Source organism: Melanerpes formicivorus, unplaced genomic scaffold (genome assembly GCF_026170545.1).
Source record: "Melanerpes formicivorus ecotype bairdi unplaced genomic scaffold, bMelFor1.0.p_v2 SCAF_22, whole genome shotgun sequence".
Classification (NCBI taxonomy): Eukaryota; Metazoa; Chordata; class Aves; order Piciformes; family Picidae; genus Melanerpes; species Melanerpes formicivorus.
This window is the reverse complement of record NW_027142374.1, coordinates 4772675-4783822: the sequence shown is the minus strand read 5'-3', so window position 1 is coordinate 4783822 and position 11148 is coordinate 4772675. Positions and strand designations below refer to the sequence as shown.

The 11148-nt window shown below is 62.6% G+C and overlaps 1 protein-coding gene across 4 annotated transcripts; it reads left to right on the top strand.

Annotated features, from left to right (window-relative positions):
* The first annotated feature begins 5513 nt into the window (after nt 1-5513).
* KLF8 (KLF transcription factor 8) lies at nt 5514-11148 on the top strand. Of its 4 annotated transcripts, none has more exons than XM_068151941.1 (5): nt 5514-5535; nt 6688-7234; nt 7933-8059; nt 8171-8304; nt 10206-11148. In XM_068151941.1, the coding sequence occupies exons 2-5, from the start codon at nt 6706-6708 to the stop codon at nt 10385-10387; spliced, it is 972 nt and encodes a 323-aa protein (XP_068008042.1). In that variant the 5' UTR covers nt 5514-5535; nt 6688-6705; the 3' UTR covers nt 10388-11148. The 4 variants fall into 4 exon arrangements, with proteins under 4 accessions (XP_068008042.1, XP_068008040.1, XP_068008039.1 ...); XM_068151939.1 differs by lacking the exon at nt 5514-5535 and adding an exon at nt 5775-6037 and having other exon boundaries at nt 7957-8059; XM_068151938.1 differs by lacking the exon at nt 5514-5535 and adding an exon at nt 5775-6037.

The following is an 11148-nucleotide window of genomic DNA, read 5'->3' as shown; positions in this document are numbered from 1 at the left end:
GGAGGTGACAAACTACGGTCCCAGAGCTGGTGAGGAGCAGGCTCTCCAGTGCCCACCCCTAGTGTGGCCATATATACATGGGTGGCTTTAGCTGAAGGCCACCTCCTTAACTCTTTCAGCAGTTAAAGGGTCCATTTGTTTGTCTCTGTGGGGCATTTAGAGGAGGCTGGTGGGCAGCTGCATGAGGCAGGGTCCTTCCAGCTCCCCTGACATAGTTGAGCAGCCAGGTGTGGTAGAAGGGGCTCCAGCACCCTCACTCTACTTCTAGAAGACTCTTCCTCCTTACTCTGGCAGCTCTTGTTCTCAAAAAAGTTGATGCCTGCTCCAGATGTTGCTCTTGTGGCTTGTAGGCTGAGTAGCATCTCTGCTGTCCCTAAGGGCCTGGAGGTCAAGAAGGTCTCCTGTGTTAATCACATATGATTTCTGTGACCTTGTGGGAAATGGCTTTGGGCCAGAAGAATTATCTTCCCCAGTTGTGAGAGGGGGAAGGGACAGTTTTGGGTGGTTAGGATCATGTGATGCTCTATCTCAAACAGTTGCAGTTCAACACAATGAGATAGGCCAGGCCCCATCTCCATCCTCCTGCTCTGTGGAGATAGCTCAGGGCTTGGACTAGCTGAGACTTGAGTGTCTCCAAGAGTGAGGTTTCCTAACCAAGAGCTGGGCCCCAAGGTGTGGTCACCCTCACGGTTTCAAAAGCCTTAATCCATGTATTGAAGCTCTTCATGTGGAGCTGTTGTCTCCTGTCACCACCCATCTCCATGAGGAGCCTGGCTCTTTCCTGTACCTGCTTGAGCAGCAAGAGCCCCTGAGCCGACCCAGTCCTCTCCTTGTACCTCCTGGACAGGGCATGGTATCTCCTTTCCTGTGTCTGAGGGAGACACAGGGTCCAGCTGTGGTCTCCAAAGTGCTAAAGAGAGAGGAATAGTCACTTCCCCCATGACCAGTGACCACTGGGACTTCCTAATGCTCACCACAACACTTTGAATCCACTGGGTCCTTCCAGTCTCCACCTCTCCATGTGTGCCTCCAGAAGACTGCGTTGGTGTTTGGGGTTCAGCACATCAAAACCAAAGCAGTGTCCACTTCACTGGGGTTGAAACCTGCACTTGCAGGCTTCCAGCTGAAGCATCTGATGAAACTACAGCTGTGAGGAGCAGGCTCCAGCACTGTTTCTGATGGAGGGACTGTGCTCCACAGAAGGGTGGTGGGAAGGGAGCATCTCCCTGCAGAGCCACTGCTGTTTGCTTAAACATCTTGGTGCAACTGGGCCACGAAGATGCCCATGGTGGTGGATCAGGCCCACTCAGGAGGAGAGGGGTGGGAGGGGGCACTGCCAAGGTCCTGTGGGTTCCACATGGTGAGATGTGACATCTTTTGTTCACCTTGAGAGCAGAGGTGTGGAGCTTCTCTCTTAAGTGGCTGAATGGAGGAGATCTGGACTTCTTCAGCTCCTCACCTCAGGGTGGGAGGTGGACAGCAGAGCCCTTTCTGGGCTGCTTTGATTTTTTTTCTCAGCTGCTCCCAGGCCAGGGAAGAAGGATGCCCACCACTGTACCCAAGCAGATCATGGCTGCTGCTTGAGGGCTGCTGGTGGCCTTTTCCTTCTCCTTTGTGACCAGCCTTCTTCTGTCCTGCAGTGTCAAATCATCAAGATGAGCTCAGTGGCAGGGGACTGCATCCCTCGCCTTCAGCCCAGCTCCAGTGGTGGTCACCTCCATGGACCTGCTGAGACCACCCATGCTGCTTCTTGGAGCTAGAAGGTTGGTGGTGTTGGACCTTCTCCTTGGGGCTCCAGGAAGGAGTTGTGGGAAGGGGAAGCAGGAGCCACCACCTTTCTCTTGATTGTTTTTTTTTGGGGGGGGGGGGGGTGTGTGCTGTTTGGCATCCTGGGGCTTGCAGCTGGAGGTCCATCCAGGCACTTTGTCCACTCTCTGTCCACAAAAAGCTTTTCTGGTCCCCAAAACCTTCACAAGCTCCAGAGAAGGCAAAAGGAGGAGGTTGGCCAAGGGAAGGGGCTGCACCCATAAGGGTTGGGTGAGGGGTTCCTATGAGGGTACAGTGGCCACCAGAACCTGTGTCTCTCTGGGGTAGGCTGGGTAGAATCCACCACCCCAAGAGCAGGCGGGGGGGGGGGAGGGCTGAAGTTTTTTGGGGAGGGGGTCACAGGGTGATGACTCCCACCTTAGGTCTACCTATAGCCTATGCAGGGTGGGGGAGACCCCTGGGGACACCAGGACTCCCCTACCACCCCACTGCAGCCCCTGCTGTAACCCCCTCAGAGAGGCTCTGCTATGACCTTGCCCCCACGCAGGAGGGTGTCAACCTGCTCCCTGGGTGGGGTCCTGGGGCAGGGGGGGGCACAAGTACTTTTAGTGGGGAGGACACAGGACACCCGGCAGCGGCATGGGGATGACACCAACCCTCCCCTAGGAACACCCCCTGATTCTCATCCAGGATTTGGGGGGGTAGGGATCCATGCCTCATTATGGGGGGGAGGTGAGCACAAGGGACTGATGACCTTAACGGGGTGGGGGGAGGAGGGAGCAAAGCCATCACTGCCACGAGTTTGCCAGATCTCAGCCCCCACCATCACCAGATCTGGGGGGGGCCTCCTGGAGAAGGGGGGGAGGGCAGATCTGATGGGATCAAAGCAGGGGGAGCCTACCCCCCCAGTCCCTGCATCTGTTTCCATGGTAACGCAGGATGCAAAATGGGGTGGGGGGGGTGGGAGCCACCCATTGGCTGCCGGTGATGTCACCACAGGGCGGGGCACCTTACTTTTGGATTGGGGGGGGGGAAGAGAGGTGTGACACCCCCTCCCCCCCAACCTCACCCAGAGAATGGGGAGATGGAAAATTTCCCCCCCCCCCAGGGGACAGCGACAGCGCTACGGGGGGGTGGGGGTGGTGGATGTGCTCGCAGGAGGCAGCCAGGGACAGACTGAAGGTGGTTTTTTTTGCGGGGGGGGGAGGGGATGGGGGAAGGGAGCACTTTTAACCAGGTTGGACCCCCCCCAGGGGGTGTGGATGGGGCGTGGATTTTTGCGGCGGGAGGTGGGGTGGGGGTGCCTTAAAGGGGCAACGGCCGGATACGGAGGGGGAAATTTGGAAGCGCAGGGAAAGGGGTGGGGGGCAGTGGTCCCGCCCCTCCCCTCCCCCGCCATGGGTTTTGTGTCGTGCGTGTCCCCCCCCCGCATCGTGGTGGCTTCCGGGGCGGGCACCAGGAGAGGTCACACCAAGGGGGGGACACATAAATCGAGCCCCTCCCTTCCCTTCCCTCCCCCCCCATCCCACGCCCTTTGCTCTTAAAGGGCCAGCCCCACCTCCTGCCTTTTTTTTCTCCCTTCCTTCCCCGGCGGGGGGGTGCCCCTAAAAATCCATCATTTGCCCTCCTCTCTTAGACTTAAGGAGCCCCCACTGCCTTTAAGCGGTGTCACCCTCCCTTCTCGGTGTGTGTCGCCCCCCCCCCCCCCATCCTCCCATCCCAGTGGCTGCTGCCAGAGGGTGGAGCAGAGAGGAAATTCCACGGGGGGGTGTGACCCCCCCACCCCACGCCCATGGGTGTGGGGGGGAGCAGGCAGGGAGGGGTTGAAAGCAGCACATCCCCCCCCAGGTCACCTCATGGTGACCCCACCTCCGCCCTTCAGCTAGCTTAGGGTAAAAAAAGAAAGGGGACCGGGGGGGAGAGGGGAGGGGGGAAACAACACACGAAAAAAGGGGGGATCCCCCAACATATTGTTGGAGGAGGGGGGCGCTTGCGTGTCCGCTCTTGTGTGTCCGTCCCCCGTCCCCCCAAAAAAAGTCCTGGCTGTGTTTTGGGCTGAGGATGGAAGAATTCAGTTCACTGAGGAGGGACACAAGCACAGCAAGACTCCCCCCCCTCCTTGCCCACTCCCCACCCAATCTCCCAACAGCCGACCCCCACCCCACCTCCAAAGGGGCTTTGGAGTGCAGTAAATGGGGGAGGGGGTGTCCCCCTTTGTGACCCCCTCAAAATAGGTGTGAATGTGGGGACCCTCCCCCATGGGTGTGAGGGGATGGGAGTCCTGCGGGGGCTTTGACGGGGTGGGGAAAGCTGGGGTTGGGGGTCCCCAGCTTTGAGGTGTGCAGGGAAGTACCTGAATGTAGGGTGGTGGTTCGGGGTTTCTGGGGGGAGGGGGAGCTAGGACAGGGTGTTTTGGGGGTCCCGGGGATGTGTGAATGCGGGGGTCCCTGGCTGAGTCTGGGGGGGTTGTTCGGGGGAGACTTGCAGAGTACTTCAGGGGTGCTGGTGATCTGCGTGCTCAAGGAGGGTGGTGGCTTTGGGGGGTCGCTGCTTTTGTGAAGGGATATTGGGGGGGGGAAGTGTCCCCCCAGTTGAATATGTGGGTACTGGAGTGGGGGAGAGCTCGGTGTGGCTGGGGGGGTCCTGGTGATGTGTGAGCGGGGGAAGGGGCGTGTCTGGGGAGGGCAGAGGGGGGTCCCTGGATGAATGTTGGAGGAGCAGTTTTTGGGGGTCCCTATCCGAAAGTGGGGGTGTCGGGGGTGTGTGTGTTTATTTGTTTAAGTGGGGAGGTATTGGGGGGGGCTGGTAATTGTTAAGTTGGGGGCAGCTGCTGTGGGGGTCTCTGGCTTTGTGCGGGGTGCATTTTTTCCTGGCAGTGGGGGGTGTGTGTCTCTGGCTCTCTGCCTGTGTGTGTTAGGAGGTGTCCCAGCTAAATCTGTGGGTACTGAGGGGTCTTCGGCTGAGCGTGGAGGTGTTTGGGGGAGTCCCACTGATTTGTGAGGGGGTGTCTGGGGGTGCCCCTGGCTCTACGTGGGTTTCTTTTTTGGGGGGGGAGGCGCCTGGCTGATTCTGTGTGTTGGGAGAGTCCCAGCTGAATATATGAATACTGCGGGGGGAGGATGTGTGTGGGGGGTGTGTCGCTGAGAGTGAGGGTCTTTAGGGGGCGGGGGGGCCCCAGCCTGCGTTTGTGGGTGTTTAGGGGGTTCTGATGATTTGTGAGTGGGGGCGTGTTGGGGGGGGGCGTCCTGGACTGAATGTGGAGATGTTGGAGGGGGTTCTTAGCTGAATGTGGAGACTTTTTTTGGGGGGGACTCCTGGCTAAGAGTGGAGGTGTTTGGGGGAGTTCTGATGGTTTGTGAGTGTGGGTGTGCTGCGGGGGTCCCTGGCTGAACGTGGAGATACTGGGGGGGGGGGGGTCCTTGGCTGAACTGGAGATTTTCGGGGGCTCCCTGGCTGAGAGTGGGGGTGTTTGAGGGGGTCCCAGTGCTCCGTGAGCGGGGATGTTTTGAGGAGAGTGGGTATCTTGCTGAGTGAGGGTCTGCATTGCTTTTGCGGGGGGGGGGGGGGGTTCTGCCCGTATGCGTTCCAGGGGTGCCCTCCCCCACCCCGGCCGCGGGCGGGGTGTGTGTGCGCGCAGGGTGTGTGCGCTGGGTGTGCCCCGGGGCGGGGCCGGGCGGGGCCGCGCCTGTGCCCGTGTGTGAGGAGTGAGGGTGCGTGGGGGGCTCGGGGTGCCTGGCGTGGGGGGGCAAGGGCTCTGCTTGCAGGCAGGTACGTGCTGGGGGGGTCCTTGGCTTTGGGGTCGGGGGTCGTGGGAGGGGCGTGTGTGCGGGGAGTAGGGGGGGAAGCAGTGCTGGGGTGCCGAAGTGTTGCTCCGGGGGGTACCCACGCGCGCCCATGTACCCGGGGACCCCCGGGCAGGAGGGATGTGTGTGCGGGAGGTGCTGCTGGGTGCGTGCGGGTCCTTCGGTTCCGTGCAGTGTGCGCAGCGTTCCGGGATGGGGTTATGAGGGGGTAGGGGGTGTTGGGTTGTCCCGGGTGGGGCCCTTCCCCGGGTGCCTCCCGCAGGGGGGGGCCCCTCCCTGCTGTGGCCGGGCCCCTTTTAAGGAGCTCCACCCCGGGCCGGGCCGAGCCAGGGTGGAGCCGCGGGGCCGTTCACACCTCGGTACGGCCCGGCACGGCTCGGCACGGCTCGGCCGGGAGCATGATCCTGCCCGCGGAGGGGATGAGCACCGCGCACCCGCGGAGGAGCCCCTCCCGCGCTGCCGGGGCGGTGAGTGGTGCCCCCCCTCCCCATTCCCATTTTACCCTCTGTTGGGTCTTGGTGGGGGGGAGCGGATTGCGCGTAATGGTGGCGCGGTCCCTTTAAGGCGCGGGGGAGGGGAGCGTGGCGGGGCCGCCACCGCCCCGCGCCGGCCCTGCCCACTCCGCCCCTCGCCGGCCCCGCCTACTCCCCGTGCCCCCACCCACTCTCGGCCCCGCCCACGCATCGCCCCGCCCCAGGGCGCGCGGTGGGGGGGCGTGGCCTGCGCGCGGCACAAAGCCCCACGCGGGGGCGGGGGGAGGGGGCGGTTTTTTCCGTTTCCCGCCTTCAGCGCGGGCAGCGGCCCTCGCGAGGGAGCGGCCGGGCCGGGGCTGCGCGCACCCGCCCGGCCCCGAGGGCGCCCGGCCCTAAAGGGGGCCCGCCCGCTGCTGCAGGGGGCCCGCCCGGCGCTTGAGGCACCCCGCCCGGCGCCTGGGGGACCCCGCCCGCTCCCTGCCGCCATGCACGGCCTGGAGAGCCCCGCGGGCTTCTCTGTCAGCTGTCCCCGAGCTCACCCCGCAGGCGCGTCCCGCAGGTCGGGGTTGAAGGCAGCCGAAGCCCCTAACTGCCCTGCCCCGGTGTCCTGCGGTTTGTCCTCACAGGCTGTGTGTCTCTCGCAGGGGAAGGTGACAGCCGCCATGAGCTCGTCGGCACTGCTGGCAGAGGGTCCTCTCGACCCACCGGTGTTGCTGGCAGACATCAAGACGGAGCCCCCCGAGGAGCTGCTGGCCAGCGACTGCGGCCAGCCGCAGGCTGAGCCTGTGGATCTCTCCCTCAACAAATCCAAAGTGGCAGCGACCTCGGCTCCGGCGCCGCCGCCGCCGCCCCCCACCTCGGTCCAGTCCTCCCCCATGCTGGTGGCGCCCCCGCTGCCCGTCCCCACCACGGTGTCCATCACGCCCTCTGGCCTCGGCTCCACCTCGGCCATCCCTGCCGTCCTCTCGCCCGGCTCCATCCTGGCCTCCACGCAGGGCAGCGGTGGGCAGCAGATCCTGCACGTCATCCACACCATCCCTTCTGTCAACCTGCCCAGCAAGATGGGCAGCCTGCAGACCATCCCCGTGGTGGTGCAGTCCCTGCCCGTGGTTTACACCACCATGCCCACGGACAGCGTGGCCGCCATCACCGTGCCCCTCATCGGGGGGGACGGCAAGAACGCCGGCTCTGGTAAGGGCACGCTGCGGGGGGACCTTTCTGGGGGGGGTCCCACCTCCTGGGGTGGCCCCTCAGCAGTTTGTCCATCCTGGAGTGGCCACCCCACCACCTGCACCCAGCGGCCCCTGAGCCCCCCCGCCGCGGGGAGGCGAGGAGGGCAGGGCAGGGCACACGCACAGCATGGCACTGCCTGCCCATCCCGCCGCTGGCAGCCTGCCTGCCCTTTCCACTCGCTCCCTGCTGCCTGCCAGCAGCTCTGGTTTCAGTTCAGCTGCCCCCACCCCCTTCCCATTCCCTTTCCCAGGACGTTCCCAGCTTCCTGCCATATCCGGGGTGGGGAGCCTGGATCTCCCCTCCTCTGGGCAGGAGCTGAAGGGGTGCCAGCTCTGCAAGTTGTGCCCTTCATGTCTCATACCCCACGGTGTGGAGGCTCTTCTGGGCAGGAGCAGGCAGCTGAAGGGGGTACCCTTCCCTCCCCCACTTGTGTCCCCCCACTTCTCATACCCCACAGTGCTGAGCCTCCTCCATCTCCCTGATTTGACTTCTTTTTGTGGGGTTGAGATTATTGTGTTGGGCAGCAGCAGCAGCACTGGGGGTGCTGCAGTAGCAGAGGGAGGGTTGTGCCCACAGTGCAGGGGTGGGTTCTTTTAGGGGATGTCTCTTGTTCTTTGCCTACAAGCCTCATCCCCTCCCTCCTTGTTTCTCAATAGCTTTTCTTTCCCGCCCCCCACCAGTGAAAGTCGACCCCAGCTCCATGTACCCCATGGACATGAACAGCGACAGCGAGGACAGTGCCTCTGAGAGTGGCCCAGCACCTTTCCAGGACCTCCAGAGAGAGTGAGTCTCGTGTTCCCCCCACCTCACCCTGTCCCCAGCGTGTCCCCAGGCGCCCCAGGGGATGCTGTGGCCGTGGGGCCCATGCCCTTCATCCGTCCCTCCTCCTGGCAGGCCGGCGGCGCGGGGGCAGCGAGCGGAATCCCCTGACCTGAAGAAGAGAAGAATCCACCAGTGCGACTTCGAGGGCTGCAACAAGGTCTACACCAAAAGCTCCCACCTCAAAGCTCACCGACGGATACACACAGGTTAGAGCCAGCACCACACCCTGCTGCTGCCCAGGGAGGGTCAGGATCGGTGCCCTCCTGCTTCCCGTTGCCTGAGAGCATCCCAGGAGAGGCGGTGGGGGTGGTTTGGCACTGTGATCTGAGGTAGCTCTGTTTTGGTGCCAGCTCCCTGTAGTAGAGCTGGGTGCCACTCTGGGGGATTGGGAAGGCTCTTCAGGGCTGCTGGCATACTCTGCAAAAGAAAAAAAACCAGGTGGGGGCACTTTGGGCACTCAGGGATGTTTTTGGGGGTGTTGGCACCCTCTGCTGGATACTGGAGAGTCCCTTTTAGGGGCTCAGCATGCTGGCTGCTTCTACCAGGGGCTTGTGGGAGGTTATTTAGGGGTGCTGGCACCCCCTCTAGAGATTGGGCATGGCCTGTTGTGGGTGCTGGTACCCGCTGCTGGTGGGTGGGAGGTCACTGAGGGGTACCTGTTAGGTCCTGTGCTAGAGACTGGGGGGTGGCCCTTGGGGTCTCAAAGTGGCTCTTCAGGTGTGCCAGCACACTTTGCCACAGGTTGGGGGAGTCCTTTGGGGGGGCTCGAGGAGGCACTTTGGAGGCCACCAAGACCCTCTGCCAGGGAAGGGGTGGGATTTTTGGGGGTGCTGGTACCCTCTTCCAGGGTTTGTGGAGGTCCTTGGGAGCAATGCAGGCCTTGGGGGACACTTGGGCTCTGGGGTGTTGGTATCCAGGGCCATGTCCTGTGGACTCCCCTGTCCCCAGGTCTGGTTCTGGGGTGCTCCCTGCTGGGGCTCTCCCCTTCTGGCCACCCCCAGCTCTCTGGGGCAGGGCACTCTCAGCACCCTCTCCTGTTACGTGCTCAGCACCCTGTGAGCTGGCACCATGGGGCGGTGCTGTGTCAGGCCCTGGGCAGGGCAGTGGGTGTTGTCCATGGGAGGGTGCCACAGGCAGAGGCACCCTGAGGGGTGGCACAGTGAACCCTGTGGTTTGCCTCTTGGGGGTTGATGAGGCAATGCTGCAGGTGTAGGGGGGTGCACACACCTTCATGCCATCTGGGGTGTTGCTGGTGGCATGGACACAGTGCTGTGACAGCCAAAAGCAGCAGCATGCACCCAGAGGTGCCCATGGACTGTGCTGGGCAAGATGTGGGCTAGCAGAGGGGTACCAAGGAGCAAGTGTGAGGTTCTGCAGCTGGGTTGGGGCAATCCTAAGCACAAATCCAGGCTGGGTGAGGAGTGGCTCCAGGGCAGACTTGAGGAGAAGAACTTGGGGTGTCAGTTGATGGAAAACTCACCATGAGGCAGCAATGGTTGCCCAGAAGCCAGCCATGTCCTGGGCTGCATCCAAAGCAGTGTGAGCAGCAGGACAGGGAAGTGATTCTGCCCCTCTGCTGTGCTCTGGTGAGATTCCACCTCCAGTTCTGGAGCCCCCAGCACAAGAGGGACATGGAGCCACTAAAGTGGGTCTAGAAGAGGCCACTAAGATGATCAGAGGGACAGGCTGAGAGAGTTGGGGCTGTTCAGCCTGGGGAAGAGAAGGTTGCAGGGAGACCTTTGAGCAGCCTTCCAGTACCTGAAGAAGGCTGCAGGGGAGCTGGGGAGGGACTTTTTACAAGGGCTTGTAGGGACAGGACGAGGGGCAATGGCTTGAAGCTTGAGGAGGGGAGCAGACATTCACAGTGAGGGTGGTGAGACCCCAGAACAGGTTGCCCAGGGAGGTTGTGGATGTGTTCAAAGAGGTGTTGATGGCCAGGCTGGATGAGGCCTTGTGCAGCCTGGCCTAGGGGAAGGCGTCCCTGCCCGTGGCGGGGAGGTTGGAGCCGGGTGAGCTTGAAGGTCCTGTCCGAGCTAAAGCCTCGCAGGGTTCGCCTGCCCGTGCGGCCCCCGGGCCTCGGTGACGCGTGTCTCTGCCCCTCCCCCAGGAGAGAAGCCCTACAAATGCACGTGGGAAGGCTGCACCTGGAAGTTCGCCCGCTCGGACGAGCTGACGCGGCACTTCCGCAAGCACACCGGCATCAAGCCCTTCCGCTGCTCGGACTGCGACCGCAGCTTCTCCCGCTCCGACCACCTGGCCCTGCACCGCCGCCGCCACATCATGATGTGAGCGCCAGCCCTGCCTCCGGGCCGGGAGCCGGGGGCTCCTCTCCCTCCCCTGCTCCCCCGGCCATGGTGGAAGGGGCTGGGGGGAGCGGAGAGGCCGAGCTCTGCCTGGCGGCGAGCGGACTGCGGCCCTGCCGGCACACGATGGTTTCCAGACTGCTGCTCCTCCTCCTTTGCTTGTTTCTTGGTTTTCCTGAGCTGCTCATTCATGCTCACAACACCCAGAGGCTCCTTCTTGACTCCTCCACCAGACCTCCAGGCCTCCTCCCTCTTGTGTGCTCGCCGTCCCCCTCCCGGTCCCCACGGACAAAACGTGGAAGCCAGGGTGAGGATGGAGGTGAGGAGGGGGCTCCGCCGTTGCCCCCCTGCAATACCTGCTGGCCTCCTTCCTCTCCATCCCCACGCGCTGCCCGTTCCCCAGGGAGAAGGGGCCTTGGCGTGCGCCTCTTCCGGGCTCCTTGAGCTTCATGGGAGGTGCTGGGGGCACGCAGAAGGAGAAGGCGAGAAAGGGTAGGGGAGAAGCCCCCAGGAACCCAACAGCAACCCACCCATGAACCCAGCAGGAACCCACCCAGGTGCCCACCACCGCTTCCACCGCTGAGGAAAAAGGGAAACCGTAGCGGAACGCGGAACTGTGATTTTCTGGAGTTTTAAGGGGGGGTGGGATGGGGAGGGTGGGGACCACCAGCTCTTGGGGTTTTGTTTTTTTGAAGGCTATGGGACAACTGAACCATTTCTAACTTAAAATGGCAGATAGTGGCCACA